The sequence below is a fragment of the Dama dama genome, chromosome 5 (genome assembly GCF_033118175.1).
Source record: "Dama dama isolate Ldn47 chromosome 5, ASM3311817v1, whole genome shotgun sequence".
Classification (NCBI taxonomy): domain Eukaryota; kingdom Metazoa; phylum Chordata; class Mammalia; order Artiodactyla; family Cervidae; genus Dama; species Dama dama.
The window spans coordinates 92,429,485-92,441,986 of record NC_083685.1 but is presented as its reverse complement, the minus strand read 5'-3'; the positions used below and the strand labels follow the sequence as shown (position 1 = coordinate 92,441,986).

Sequence of the window (12,502 nt, the reverse complement as noted above, 5' to 3'; positions counted from 1 at the left end):
CAAGACTTTGGAACATCCGGCAACAAAGGAAAGTGACCCCTGAGAGAGAGAGGAAAGAGCAAGGTGAGCCCTGCACTGCTCGGCTTACTGCCTGGAGTTTCCAGACTGAGGTTCAGAGAAGGAGAAAGCTAGCTGAAGGCAACAGACAGAGCTGGATTCTGGGGAAATGAAACCAGTTAAGAGCTCTCAGGGCAGAGGAATAGAGAGGAGAGAGATGCAGAGAGAGAGAGAAACCTAGAGATCTACAGAAAATGCCCCACAAGTCTAGTGAGTACTGCTCAGCACAGGTGTATGAGAAGATGATGTGAGGGTTGGGGGGATGAACCACCCAAAAGGATTAGTGGGAACAGCGCCTGGTGCCCACACAGGGCTGAAATAATGTCTGTTTTCAACAGCCAGAGTGGAAAACATCACATTCAGGGACCACTAGTTAGAATACTAGGAAAGGGACTTACTTTCCCGATGGTCCAGTGGTTAAGAGTTCATGTTCCAATTGTGGGTTCAATCCCTGGTTTGGGAGCTAAGATCCCACATGTCTCAATGCCAAAAAAACAAAACACAGAACAGAAGCAATATTGTATCAAATTCAATAAAGCCTTTAAAAATGGTCCACATTAAAAAAAAAAAAAAGAATACTAAGAAAGGCCTTACTTTGATACTAGAAAAAAATTCACCTTAGACTGGATCCAGAAATCCAGTTCTGGTCCCACTTAAGCAAGCTTAAATTCAAGATTGGAAAGGATCAAGCTCTTTCCAAACAAATTTCAAAAACATTTATAGGAATTCAAAACTATCCTGTACCCAACAAGGTAAAATTCACAATGTCTGGCATCCAAGAAAAAATGACTAGGCACAAAAAGAAACTGGAAAATGCAACTCATAATGAAGAGCAAACTCCACTAATTGAAACTGACTCAGGCATGACACAGACTGCAGAATTAGCAGGCAAGGGCATCAAAACAGTTATCAAGACCATATTCTGTAATTTCAAGAAGCTAGAGGAAAGTTTGAATATGTTAGGTATAGATATGGAAGCTAAAAAAAAATTACCCAAATTGGACTTCTAGACATAAAAACTACAATGTCTGAGATGAAAAATACACTGAATGGGATTAATGGCAGATTAGACATTGCAGAAGAAAAAATGGTTAGCTCCCCTAAAAAGTCCTCAGTGAAGCCTACTAATCTTTCTGACACTTCCTTGTGAGTTGATTTTTGTGGACAACTCAAAGTATTGAGTTGTTTAAGGCTTTTTAAAAATTAATTAAGTTTTGTCTGGGCTGGGTCTTCACTGCAGTGCTCAGGCTTCTTCTCACTGTGGTGGATTCTCTTGTCATGGAGCACAGACTCTAGGGTGTGTGGGCTTCAGTAGTTGTAGCACGTGGGTTTAGTTGCCCTGAGACATGTGGAATCTTCCAGGACCAAGGATGGAACCTGTGTCCCCTGCGTTGGCAGGCAAATTCTTAGCCACTGGACCACCAGGGAAGTCCAAGTATTGAGTGTTGAGAGTGCAGAATAGGAAGAATAGGTCCCAAGGCAAGGAGCCTTAGGAGACTAAGTGCTTCCTATTATGGATGGGTCCTGCTTTGATTTCCAGGCTTGGGGGAGCCCCAACTGACATCACAGATATTAAGAGTTCTTCCCCAAATTTTCTTTAGCTGCTTTGTTCCACCCCTGCCACGTGCTGCCAAAAAGGCTTGGTGTTCCTGAGACCACAGCAGGTATGTGACTTGGAGGGGCATTGAAATCTGCTACTTGAGGAAAATGGGGAAAATGTCTGGTCTTCAAGAATCTCATAGTTCAGTGGGAAAAACAGAAACGTAAAGAAATCATCTCTGGACAATGGTGTGCAAGCTGTAACATGCTGCCTACTGTGTAGTGATTTCACGGGAGACAGGTGCCATGGAAGTAGGACATTGTTTACCTCCAATTTACTGCTAGGAACACTTTAAGGGAGTTGCCCAAGGTCATACAGCCAGCTAGTAGCAGGGCCATTATGCTACCCAACCCCCGTGGCTGCAAAAGATACAAAAGAAAAGCAGAGGCGTGAACTACAGTGTGGCAGGGCTCAGATGGGGCTTTTCAGAGGAAACCCTTGTCCAGAGACTCAGAAGAGTAGGAGTTTGCCAGACGGGCCAGATGGGGAAGGACACTGCAGGTAGAAGGAACAGAGAAGGCAAGAAAGGGGGTGTTGAAAGGTTGGGAGTGGTGGATGGGGAGGCAGAGAAGAAAATGAGCCCAGAGTGGTGGGTTGGGACTGGCGTGAGAAGGGTCCCAGACCCCCTGCCCAGGATGCAGATTACAGCTGGCCAATCACTGCCAGTCTCAGATCCTTGAGTTCTAAGGCACCATTAAGGAGTAGGGCTTCCCCGATGGCTCAGCAGGTGAAGAGTCTGCCTGCAATGCAGGAAATTTGGGTTCGATTCCCAGATTGAGAAGATCCTCTGTAGGAGGAAATGGCAACCACCCCAGTATCCTTGCCTGGAGAATCTCATGAACAGAGGAGCCCCGAGGGCTACAGTCCATGGGGGTCTCAGAGAGTTGGACATGATTGAGCACACATGTACACACATCAAGCAGTAAAGAGAGGGACTTCCCTGATGGTCCAGTGGTTAAGATTCCATGCTTCCAACAGGGAGCATGGGTTTGATCCCTGGTGGGGGAACATGCCCTGTGGTGCAGCAAAAAAAAAAAAAAAAAAAGAAGTAGTAGAAAGAATCAGCAATCTATGTGCGTGTGAGTGAAGACGACATGCCCCTTTTCTACTGAGTCAGAAGAGGAAAAGGTAAATAGATATTGGCTTATATGGATTTACTCCCACAGATGGGACTGCTTGCTAAAGGAAGACTTTATGAATAAAAGGCGTAGATATTTGCAAGCACCACTGATTGATATAATAATCTGTGGCACAATATTCCTGTCTTCAGGTTATAGGTGTGTTCATTTATGTGCCCAGAGACACATTGACACAAATCAGTGATTAAAGCTCTTCTTACTTCAAGGCAAGTGATGTTTCTTTTGGTTCAAAAAGCCATAGCTGCTTCTGTATGTTTCCTATGACATTTTCAGAAGACTGGAAATTGGGGGTAGGGGGACAGGCATCTCTGTGGACAACTTAGGTGGCAAGACACACCCAAGAGCCCAAGGATTTCTGAGTGTCCTTAGTGATCCAGGACCACATTGGCCGGCACCCTCTGACTACCTTAATCAGGTGGAAGACCCAGAAACCCTCACTCTTGGCTTCCCAAACTCTCAAACTGCAAAGATGACCTTGCTGATTTCCACTTTCTTTTCTTTTTTAGCCACACTGCATGGCATGCAGGAATTTAGCTCCCCAGTGGAAACGCGGAGTCTTAACCACTGGACCACCAGAGACGTCCCCACCTTCCTTTTGAAAAAGGCTCTTCCTTTGACCAAGAGCTTCCTTGGTGTCTCAGGCAGTAATGGGAAGATCCCCTGGAGAAGGAAATGGCAACCCACTCCAGTACTCTTGCCTGGAAAATTCCATGGATGGAGCATCCTGGTAGGCTACAGTCCATGGGGTTGCACAGGGTCAGACACAAAGCAACTTCACTTTGACCAAACTTTCATCAGGCTTCTCTAAGCCTGCTTCTCAACAAGACCTCAACTGTGGCCTGTAAGAACTGCATCTCTCAACACAAATGATTTTGTCCACCCTCCCACACACAGAGACCTAAAAAAATAATCTAGCCTGGCATCTAGCAGCCTAAGACCATGGTGTCCCTGCCAAGACCCAGCCCACCCTATCCCCACTTGAGTTTCTGTCTGAGAAAGCCCAAGTCTACCAAGGGAATTTACTGTTTGTTCCAGCCAACACCTCAGATAGGCTCCTGGCCTCCATTTTCTTAGAGCATTTATTTTGAACACTTGTTGTAAATCCTTTCTCTATGCCTTTGAGATGTATGTGTATCTCCTGGAACCCAGGAGTGTCTTTCCTCAAGGACCTGGGAGCCATTCCTTTGAAATATAACCATCAGGAAGGATGGGGCCCCTGTGTCTCAATCTGTAAGTAGGTATCTTGTTAAGGGCCAGTCACCGGGCTAAGATGGCCTGATCATACTGACACTGACTACTCATCTTGTGGTTCACTCGCTCAGTCATCTCAGACTATTTGTGACCCCATGAACTGCAGCAAGCTAAGCTTCCTTGTCCTTCACTATCTCCCTGAGTCTGCTCAAACTCATGTCCCTTGAATCAGTGATGCCATGCAATCACCTCATCCACTGCTGCCCCCTTCTCCTCCTGCCCTGTCTTTCCCAGCAAAAGGCTTTTCCAATGAGTTGGCTCTTTGCATCAGGGGGCCAAAGTATTGGAGCGTCAGCATCAGTCCTTCCAGTGAACATTCAGGGCTGACCACTCATCTGCTTTTTTTAAATTTTTCACTGTCTTGATTCTGCTTTAGTCCTCACTCACTCTCCTTCCCTATTCCCTGGTTCTCCCTTTAAAGAGGCCAGGTCCCCTCTGTATAGATCAGAACCAAGCTCATTTCTAGACTAAAGAAGTCTCTTTCCCCTGCTGCAGGAGTACTCAATAAAATCTGTCTTTACCACCACTTCCTATTACCGAGATTTGTTTTTCTTTAGCGCTTTCTAGAAATGTTCCTGGGGAGTTGGAATCTTGGGGCTCCCCCATAACCTCAGAACCAACAGGCCTCCAGGATTTGGAATTTAATAGCAGTCCACAGAAGTGAGCATGGGGGCAGCTATTCAGCAGGCAGCCAACGAGGCCTGGACCTAGATGCACAAAAGGATCTTCCTTCGCTTAGGCAGGGAAGCCCTTGAGAGGCTTCCTATAGAAACAGCAGCATAAATCAACCACAGCTAAATACAGGAAGAAATTTTGATCTTTGAGTTCCAGAAATAGCCTGGGGGCCAAGGTGTGGACACCATCAGTGAATGTTCTGAAGGAAACTAAAGTCTCAAGAGAGGGACTTCCCTGGTGGTCCAGTGGTCCAGTGGTTAAGACTCCACGCTGCCAGTTCACAGGGCCCACGGTTCCAGCCCTGGTCAGGGAACTAGATCCCACATGCCACAGCTAAGAGTTCACATGCTGCAACTAAAGATACCACAGGCCACCATGAAGATCAAAGATCCCATGTGCCACAACTAAGGCCCAGTGCAGTAAAAAAAAAAAAAAAAAAGTCCCAAGAGAGGCTTCAGCATCTTCAACTGCACAGCACCTAACCATGGATGGTGTGGGGAAGGGGCTATAGATAGAACTGAATGTGTTCTATAGCTGATTCATGTTGATGTATGCCAGAAACCATCACTATATTATAAGGTAATTATCCTCCAATTAAAAACAAAATAAATTTGTAAAAAGAATTGCCTATGTAGATCTCAGTTTCCTGGGATTTGTCATAAGAACTGACGAGCAGAAATGGCCCAGACTTGAGGAACGGACAGTCACATCCAAAAAGCACCCAGACCCTGTGTCAAGAGGCATGTTTGGGGGTGACATATTCTGGTACCCTTCAGGATGAAGGCAGGACGTGTAGAGCAAGAGTGTTCAGGAGGAGGGAGCAGGAATTCAAAGACTTGAGACATCTGGACATGCAAGAGAAATAGCAAGGTGGTGAGTGAGTCAGTAGGGCCGGTGGGGCTGCAGGGGAGTGAGGAGAGGGTGGCAGGGGTTAGCAACCCCTTCACATCGCTCTGCTTCTTCTCCACACACATGCTCTTGGCCTTTGTCCTGAATCAACCTGAACCAGGGTACCTCATTTTGTTTTAGAAGCTCCCAAGTAGTCTGCCATCTGGATACAATGCGATTTACTTAATATGTTATAGGATTTTTCCTTTCCTTTTTTTAAGATACCATGAGGAATGAGGCGGAAATCAGGAAGCAGTTGGAGTGGCTGATAAAAGGAGGAAAAATAGAGCAAGCATGCTCTTAACAGTTGCAAAGCCCAGGGCAAAAGTAGATGGAAGCCCACATACCGTATGGCTAAATATTAAAAGTTATAAAATAAATTAACATACTGTTAAATAACATAAATACTGTCTTCCTGGGACTTCCCTGGTGGTCCAGTGGCTACCAATCTGCCTTCTGATACAGGGGATGCAGGTTGGATCCATGGTGGGAAACTAAGATCCTGCACACTGCAGGGCAACTAAGCTTACATACTCTCAGTCCCGCACCACAACTAGAGAAGTCCACGCTCCACAATGACGAGACTACATGCAACTAACACATCAGAGGCAAAAATAAATAGAAAATCAGGGCTTCTCTGGTGGCTCACACAGTAAAGAATCTGCCTGCGATGCAGGAGACCCAGGTTCGACCCCTGGGTTGGGAAAGAAAAAAAAAAAAAAAAAAGAAATACTGTCTTCTTACCTTGACAAGTAGCCTTCATACCAGTCTGGAAGGCCAGATTTAAATTTAGAATTTTCAGCTCTTTGAGGTTCTGCACCCATCCCACGGCCTGCCACCTCTTCTTCCAACTCCTAGCTCCTATCCTGCACTGAGAAGGCCCTTGAATGCACAGGTCTGGACATCTCAGCCTGCCTGCTGAGGTTCCACCTATGCTGCCCTTGGCCTAGGAATACTCAAGAGGACAGACCCAGGACTGGGACCCAATTGTGCCGTATAAGCAGGCAGGCGTCATTTAGGCAAGAAATGCCGAGATGCCAGGTACTCAGACTGTGGGCTACCTGTGGAGGGAGGAATGGGAGGTGCTGGGTAGGCAGGACTCCTTGATTCCACAGACTTCCTGTCCCTTGGGGAGGGATATAGCTGCAGGTGGGAGGAGGAGATGGGGGAGAGTCAGAGCAGCGTCCTGTGAAGCCTGAGGCCTGGGGCAGAGACCCCACTTGCCCCCGTCTCAGGCTGGTGCTGCTTAAAAGTGGACATTGCCTGTCTACCTTGGGGAAGGAATTGATGGCATGGAGAAAGGTGGCAGGAAAGAGCGGAGAGTTGGAACCAGCAGCCCAGCCAGCTGGGGGGACCCACGCTGAAAAGTCAGCCAGAAGGAAAAAGCTGCTAGCTGTACCCAAGCATTCCTATGTCAGCACTGGCCAAAGGGGAGAACATGATCCTTACAGAGACAGAAACCTTAGCTCCTATCTGCTCATAACAATAACAGCCACAGAAACCACAAAGAGAAAGTACAAACAAGGAAGCTGAAACAAATAATGAAAACACTATCGTCTCTTCTGTTGGTCAGTGAACATCATTGTGAAGTCAGATGTTTTCCCGTAAGATGCTGGATGTAAAACTGGGAATGTGGATTTCAGGCCCAACTTGGGGGCTAATTAGCATTGAGAGGTGAGCAAGTCACTTTGCATCTGTTTGTCTCTTCATCTACTAAACAGAAGCATGCTTGCCCTGTCTCTATCTGCAAGGGATTTTTATAATTATTCCCCAAACTGTATTCCTTTGCTGGAGGTGAATTTTCTGTCTCGAAGCTGACTGGCTGGCTCATCATGACCTTGATGCAACCTTCAGGAAAATCAGGAAGAGAAGTAGTCCAATTGCCACCTGCCAGATAAGCATCCAGGCAAAGAGGACCAGGGCTTCCCTAGTGGCTCAGATGGTAAAGAATCTGCCCGCAATGCAGGAGCCCTGGGTTTGATCCCTGGGCTGGGGAGATTCCCTGAAGAAGGGCATGGTAACCCACTCCAGTATTCTTGCCTGGAGAATCCCCATGACAGAGGAGCCTGGTGGGCTACAGTCCACGGGGTCACAGAGAGTTGGGCATGACCGAGTGACTAAGCACAGCACAGCACAAAGAGGACCAGCTGAAAGGGAAGACGGATCAGCCTTTCTCAGAAAAGGAGGGCAGCTGGTCTTTGTAAGCACCTTTCTGCCAGCACCAGGGTCAGCAGGTGGGGTGTCTGGAAAGCAAACCCCAGACATCTCCACTAGCAGGCGGTCATCTGCACAAAAGACCTCTGTCGTTTACATTTCACTTAGCTCCTGGGGACAAAAGCAGACAGTCAAGGGGCAGGTTCCAAGCACTCACTGTGTGCACAGCTGTATGGGATACATTAGGGAGCCCGAGAGCGGACGAGAGACAGAATAAAGATTCTAGAAGAGCCTGAGGAATGAGAGGTGTTACTGCAGCCATTTTGGGGAAACACAAACTGTGGTGGATAAATCTGGAAAGGAAAGGTGACAGATTGCATCTTGTAAGCCACACTGAAGTTCAATCTTGATCTGATTTGCAACAGGGCACCCCTGGAGAGTTTTAAGCCAGAAAGTGAAATTGTCCATGGTCTTTAAAAGTTCTTTCTAGCCCCTGCGTGGATAAAGAATGTGTGGGAAGGGTTTGGAAGCAGAGACTATTTAGGAAAGAGGTCCAGAAGTTCAAGTCCCAGGCATGGTGGTCAGTCTTAGCCTAGCTGAGGATACAGGGAGAGAGTGGGGCCAAGGAAGACAGCCATGGCTCTGGCCGGCCCAATTGTTCCTGTTCCCCGAGATGGAGACTGATAAAGAAACGAGTTTCTTTGGACACGAGGGGGTTGAAAGGCCAAGGCAGACGTACGAAATTGAACTGGGGAGATAAAAATGTAGCAGAGAACACATAGCATTTAAAAAGGCACAGGAATGGAAGACCTGTGTCCACCCAAGTGTTTAGAATCTTCCCTTTAGCGCCGACCAAGTCAAGCACAAAGGCTGAGCTACGCACGCGCGCATCTGCAGTCCGCCGGCGGCTCCTGGGCCGCAGCCTCTGGGTTGCGCACGCGCTGCAGTTGCCATGGAGACGCGTGGCCCTTCCCGGGCGCAAGGCGCCGCCGGAAGCCACTGGCTCAGCGGCCGCGGGTCTCCAGCTGCCGGAGGTGCGGGGGAGCGGTCCCGCGGGTGGATGGACCGCGGCGGTGGGGCCCGGGCGTTGGAGGACGGCGAGGACGAGGAGGAGGAAGAGCGACAGGGCTGCATGGCGGCCTCGCAAGTCTCCAGATTGCCCCCCATCGCGGGTTGCACCTCAGAACTGACCAAACGGAAGGTGAAGAAGAAAAAAAAGAAGAAAAAGACCAAGAGGTCGGGCAAAGGGGACGGTAAGAGGAGCAGCTAGCGCGGCAGCCTCAGCTCCCACACCTGAAATTCTCCGAGGACACCCACCCCACCCCTGAGAACCCCATCTACTCGAGGACCAGTTCAGCCCAGAAACAGAAACTCGTTGGTACTAATCAGAGGTCCTCTGGCTTCCCGCACGATGAGGCTCCAGCCCTTCCCATAGAAACCATCCATGTCCACAGAGACCCCAAATCCTGCGTCGAGAGTTCTCAACACCTATGGAGACCTTCAACCCCACACAGAAACACCCCACAGAGCCTCCCAGCCCCACAGTGACTCCTAGCTTTATACACACACTCATCATTCTAATCTCTCAGTCCAAACTCAAAATCCTGATCATCCTTACCTTCCCCACAAAAACCTCAAGCCCTCCTACAGCGATGCCTTTATCCTCATACACAGACTTTCCCCTCCACAGGTAGTGAGGCACTAGTGACCTATTCTGTCAGGCACACACAGAAGCACAGGCTCTTGCCTTCCAGCTGAGGACCCTCCTTACACCCTCATTCCTTAGGGGCCCCTGCCTCTGGGTGCTGCGTAGACACCCCGATGCTGTGTGTGCTTAGTCGCTCAGTCGTGTCTGACTCTTTGCAACCTGACGGACTGTAGCCCTCCAGCCTCCTCTCTCCATGGGGAGTCTCCAGGCAAAAATACTGGAGCCGGCTGCCACACCCTCCTCCAGAGACACCCAGGAAGTGCATATAATACAGGGTATACACCCTGTACAGACCACCCTTCCACTTCCCTCACCTGCCAAGGCCAACCTTCGACTGCACACAAACACCATCACACCAGGCATTGCCACGCACTTTATCATCCTCAGCACCCTCAACAACAGCCCCTTTTATCAGTATTATCACCAAATAAAGCATAGATAGCCAGCAGGCACACACATTCACAGGCTGCACACTCACCCGCCTAGACCCCTCCCCACCTCCATTCACATACAACTATACACATGGGATTCTCACTCCTGGTTTCCCTGTGGACATATCACAGAAACACACCCACCAGCAGCTGCCACAAACCCATAGACTTACCATGCTCCTCTCAGAGAATTCCCTAGGGACTCCACAAAGGCCCTGAGCACTCACTTGTGGAAAGAGTGCAACAGTGATGTAGAATGCGCCTGTCTGTGGGTGCTGCAAGTCTCTCTTGTCAGTTGTGTGGTCCACTGTGGGGGCTCTTGCTATCAGGGAGGTGGATCAGCGCCCCTTATCTCTAGCATAGTTAGTCCTGGGTTCAAGTCTCTGGGCCCTGGCCTTTGTACAAAGCTGGCTCCCCTGGCAAGCTGGAGGCCAAGATGTACCAGCCTTCCCTTGTAGTTTGGAGAAATGGGGGATAGGCAGATTACAATTACTTCTCCAGGTGGAATCATCATAAAAAGGCAAGAAAACAGTTCTGGAGTTTAAGTCAATAAGCTCCAGGTGTACCTGCCAAACAGATTAGGAAATATATTATCTTTTTCAGCTTAGCCTCTGACTTTAAAAATTACAGTGGCATGTACTTCATACTGTCAGCAGGGGACACCAAATAGTTTTGGGGAAGTGCGAAGGTATAGGAATGCCAAGAAAGGATTTTTTTCCCCTCCTTCTCTCCTTTTCTCTCTTTCTTCTTTTGGTGGGGGGAGGGAGATTCCTCTCTCTCTGCCCCCAAAATAGGATGAGCTGAAGAAAGAATCACAACATGTAGTATTTTATATGCACGTTATATAATTCAGAAGTGCTATTAATATTTCAAAAGAATCAGTATACACCACACAGCAGAAGTATTTCCTGGCTTGAAAGAATGCTTTCCATAGTCAGATTTAGGAAGTTTTTCTGTTGTTCTCCATTTCTTCCATCATAAAGTGTCTAGACTAGGGGTAAGTCACAGGCTCCCAGAACTGGGCAGTACCTTGGCGAGCAATGGAGAGGTGAAGTGGGGATGTGTGGAAAGAACCCGGCGCTGGGAGTCAGGCCTGCGTTCAGATCCAAGCTCTGCCACCTGCTATGTGACATTGGAAAGTGACGGAGGCTTTTGGAGTCTGTTTCCTCACCTGGAAAACAGGGCAGATAGCCTGTCCCCAAGGGGACCTGGCTAATAGTATGTGCTCAGTAAATGGTTCCTCCCTGCCCAACATGACAACCCAAAGTCTATAGGCAGTGGGTGTGTACGGGGCTGGTGGGCTTGCCCACCTGAGCCCTAGGTAAGGAGGGGCCTCCAGTACCCTCCCCACTTCATCTTTGGTGGTTTGGGCATCACCCCTGAGCGGGCTCAGGGCAAGTATCGCAGAGGCTAATGCCGCCCATCTGCTCAGCAGATAAACATCAGAGTCAAGGCATGAAGACTCAGCAGCTGTCTCCAACCTTCCACGACATATTAGGTCCCAGCAAAGATCACGGCCCGGGGCCAGAGCACAGGCAGAACAGGGATGAAAGCAAGCTCTTCTCCTACTCCACCACTGTAAGCCTCCCCCGCTTTGTCGAAATAGAAGAGACCCTTTCCAACCAGGTCAATGAAAGTCTGCGCTGGGATGGCATTCTCCCTGACCCAGAGGCTGAGAAGGAAAGGATTCGCATTTACAAACTGAACCGGAGAAAGCGGTACCGAATTTGGGCCCTGAAGGGCTTCCACTCTGACCCCGGTGCCGCGGAGACCCCCGAGGACCCAGCCTACCTCTCGGATCAGGACAGTGGCAGCAGCAGGCAGCTGATGGCCAAGGGCCCCAACCACTGCTCAGAAGGAAACCTCGTGTCTACAGACATACCACCTTGAATGTGCCCAATCTCATCTGATCTCGGAAGCTAAGTGGGGTCGGGCCAAAGCTCCTCCACTCCAACTTCCCTGCTGCTCTGCTGGAGCCAAAGCCCACCCATGACTCGGACAAGCTTATGATTTAATCCTTCCCACCAGTCTATGTGTTAAAACTATGTCTATACATAAATAAAGGGAAATCAGACTTAGCTCTGAAGGAAGCAGGGGTCTGGTGGGTTGATGAGCTCAGTTCGCCTTCCACCAAGATGTCTTTCAAAGGCCCAGGAAAGCCACAGCTCCTTAAGAGTGTAAGCAGGTCGATGAACAAAATTCTCTTCCAAATGTCCTTTTTTTCTCAAATAAGCTGGCATTGCTTTGTTATTTAATTTCCCGTCACAATTAGCTACCTATAGTCTCCCCCACCCACAAAAAAAGAGAAAGTGGGTAGATGGTATCAATTCTAAATCTATTTTTTTTCTTCTAAATCTATTTTAAAAAAAATATTTATTTGGCTGCCATCGGGTCTTAGTTGTGGCACTCAGATCTTTCATTGTGGTGCTCAGGCTCCTCTCTAGTTGTGACTCCCAGGTTGAGTTTCCCGCCTTGAGCCTGTGCAATCTTAGTTCCCCAACAAGGAATCAAACCCAGGTCCCTTGCACTGGAAGGTGGATTCTTACCCACTGGACCACCAGCAAAGTCCCTTAATTCTAGTGTTAATCGCTCAGTCGTG

At 48.5% G+C, this 12,502-nt stretch overlaps 1 protein-coding gene across 1 annotated transcript; it reads left to right on the top strand.

Moving 5' to 3' along the window:
• The first annotated feature begins 8,716 nt into the window (after positions 1 to 8,716).
• Positions 8,717 to 11,919, top strand: LIAT1 (ligand of ATE1). The gene is made up of 2 exons (XM_061140741.1): positions 8,717 to 9,017; positions 11,339 to 11,919. Exons 1-2 carry the CDS (start codon positions 8,717 to 8,719, stop codon positions 11,791 to 11,793), a joined length of 756 nt encoding a protein of 251 aa, XP_060996724.1. The 3' UTR covers positions 11,794 to 11,919.
• The last annotated feature ends 583 nt before the right edge of the window (positions 11,920 to 12,502 follow it).

What these genes read in the sequence shown, in the direction of transcription:
- LIAT1 (XM_061140741.1), top strand. Translation starts at nt 8,717, where the DNA reads ATGGAGACGCGTGGCCCTTCCCGGGCGCAAGGCGCCGCCGGAAGCCAC. An exon ending in GAGGTCGGGCAAAGGGGACG is followed by an intron (nt 9,018 to 11,338) that starts GTAAGAGGAGCA and finishes TCTGCTCAGCAG; the next exon opens with ATAAACATCAGAGTCAAGGC.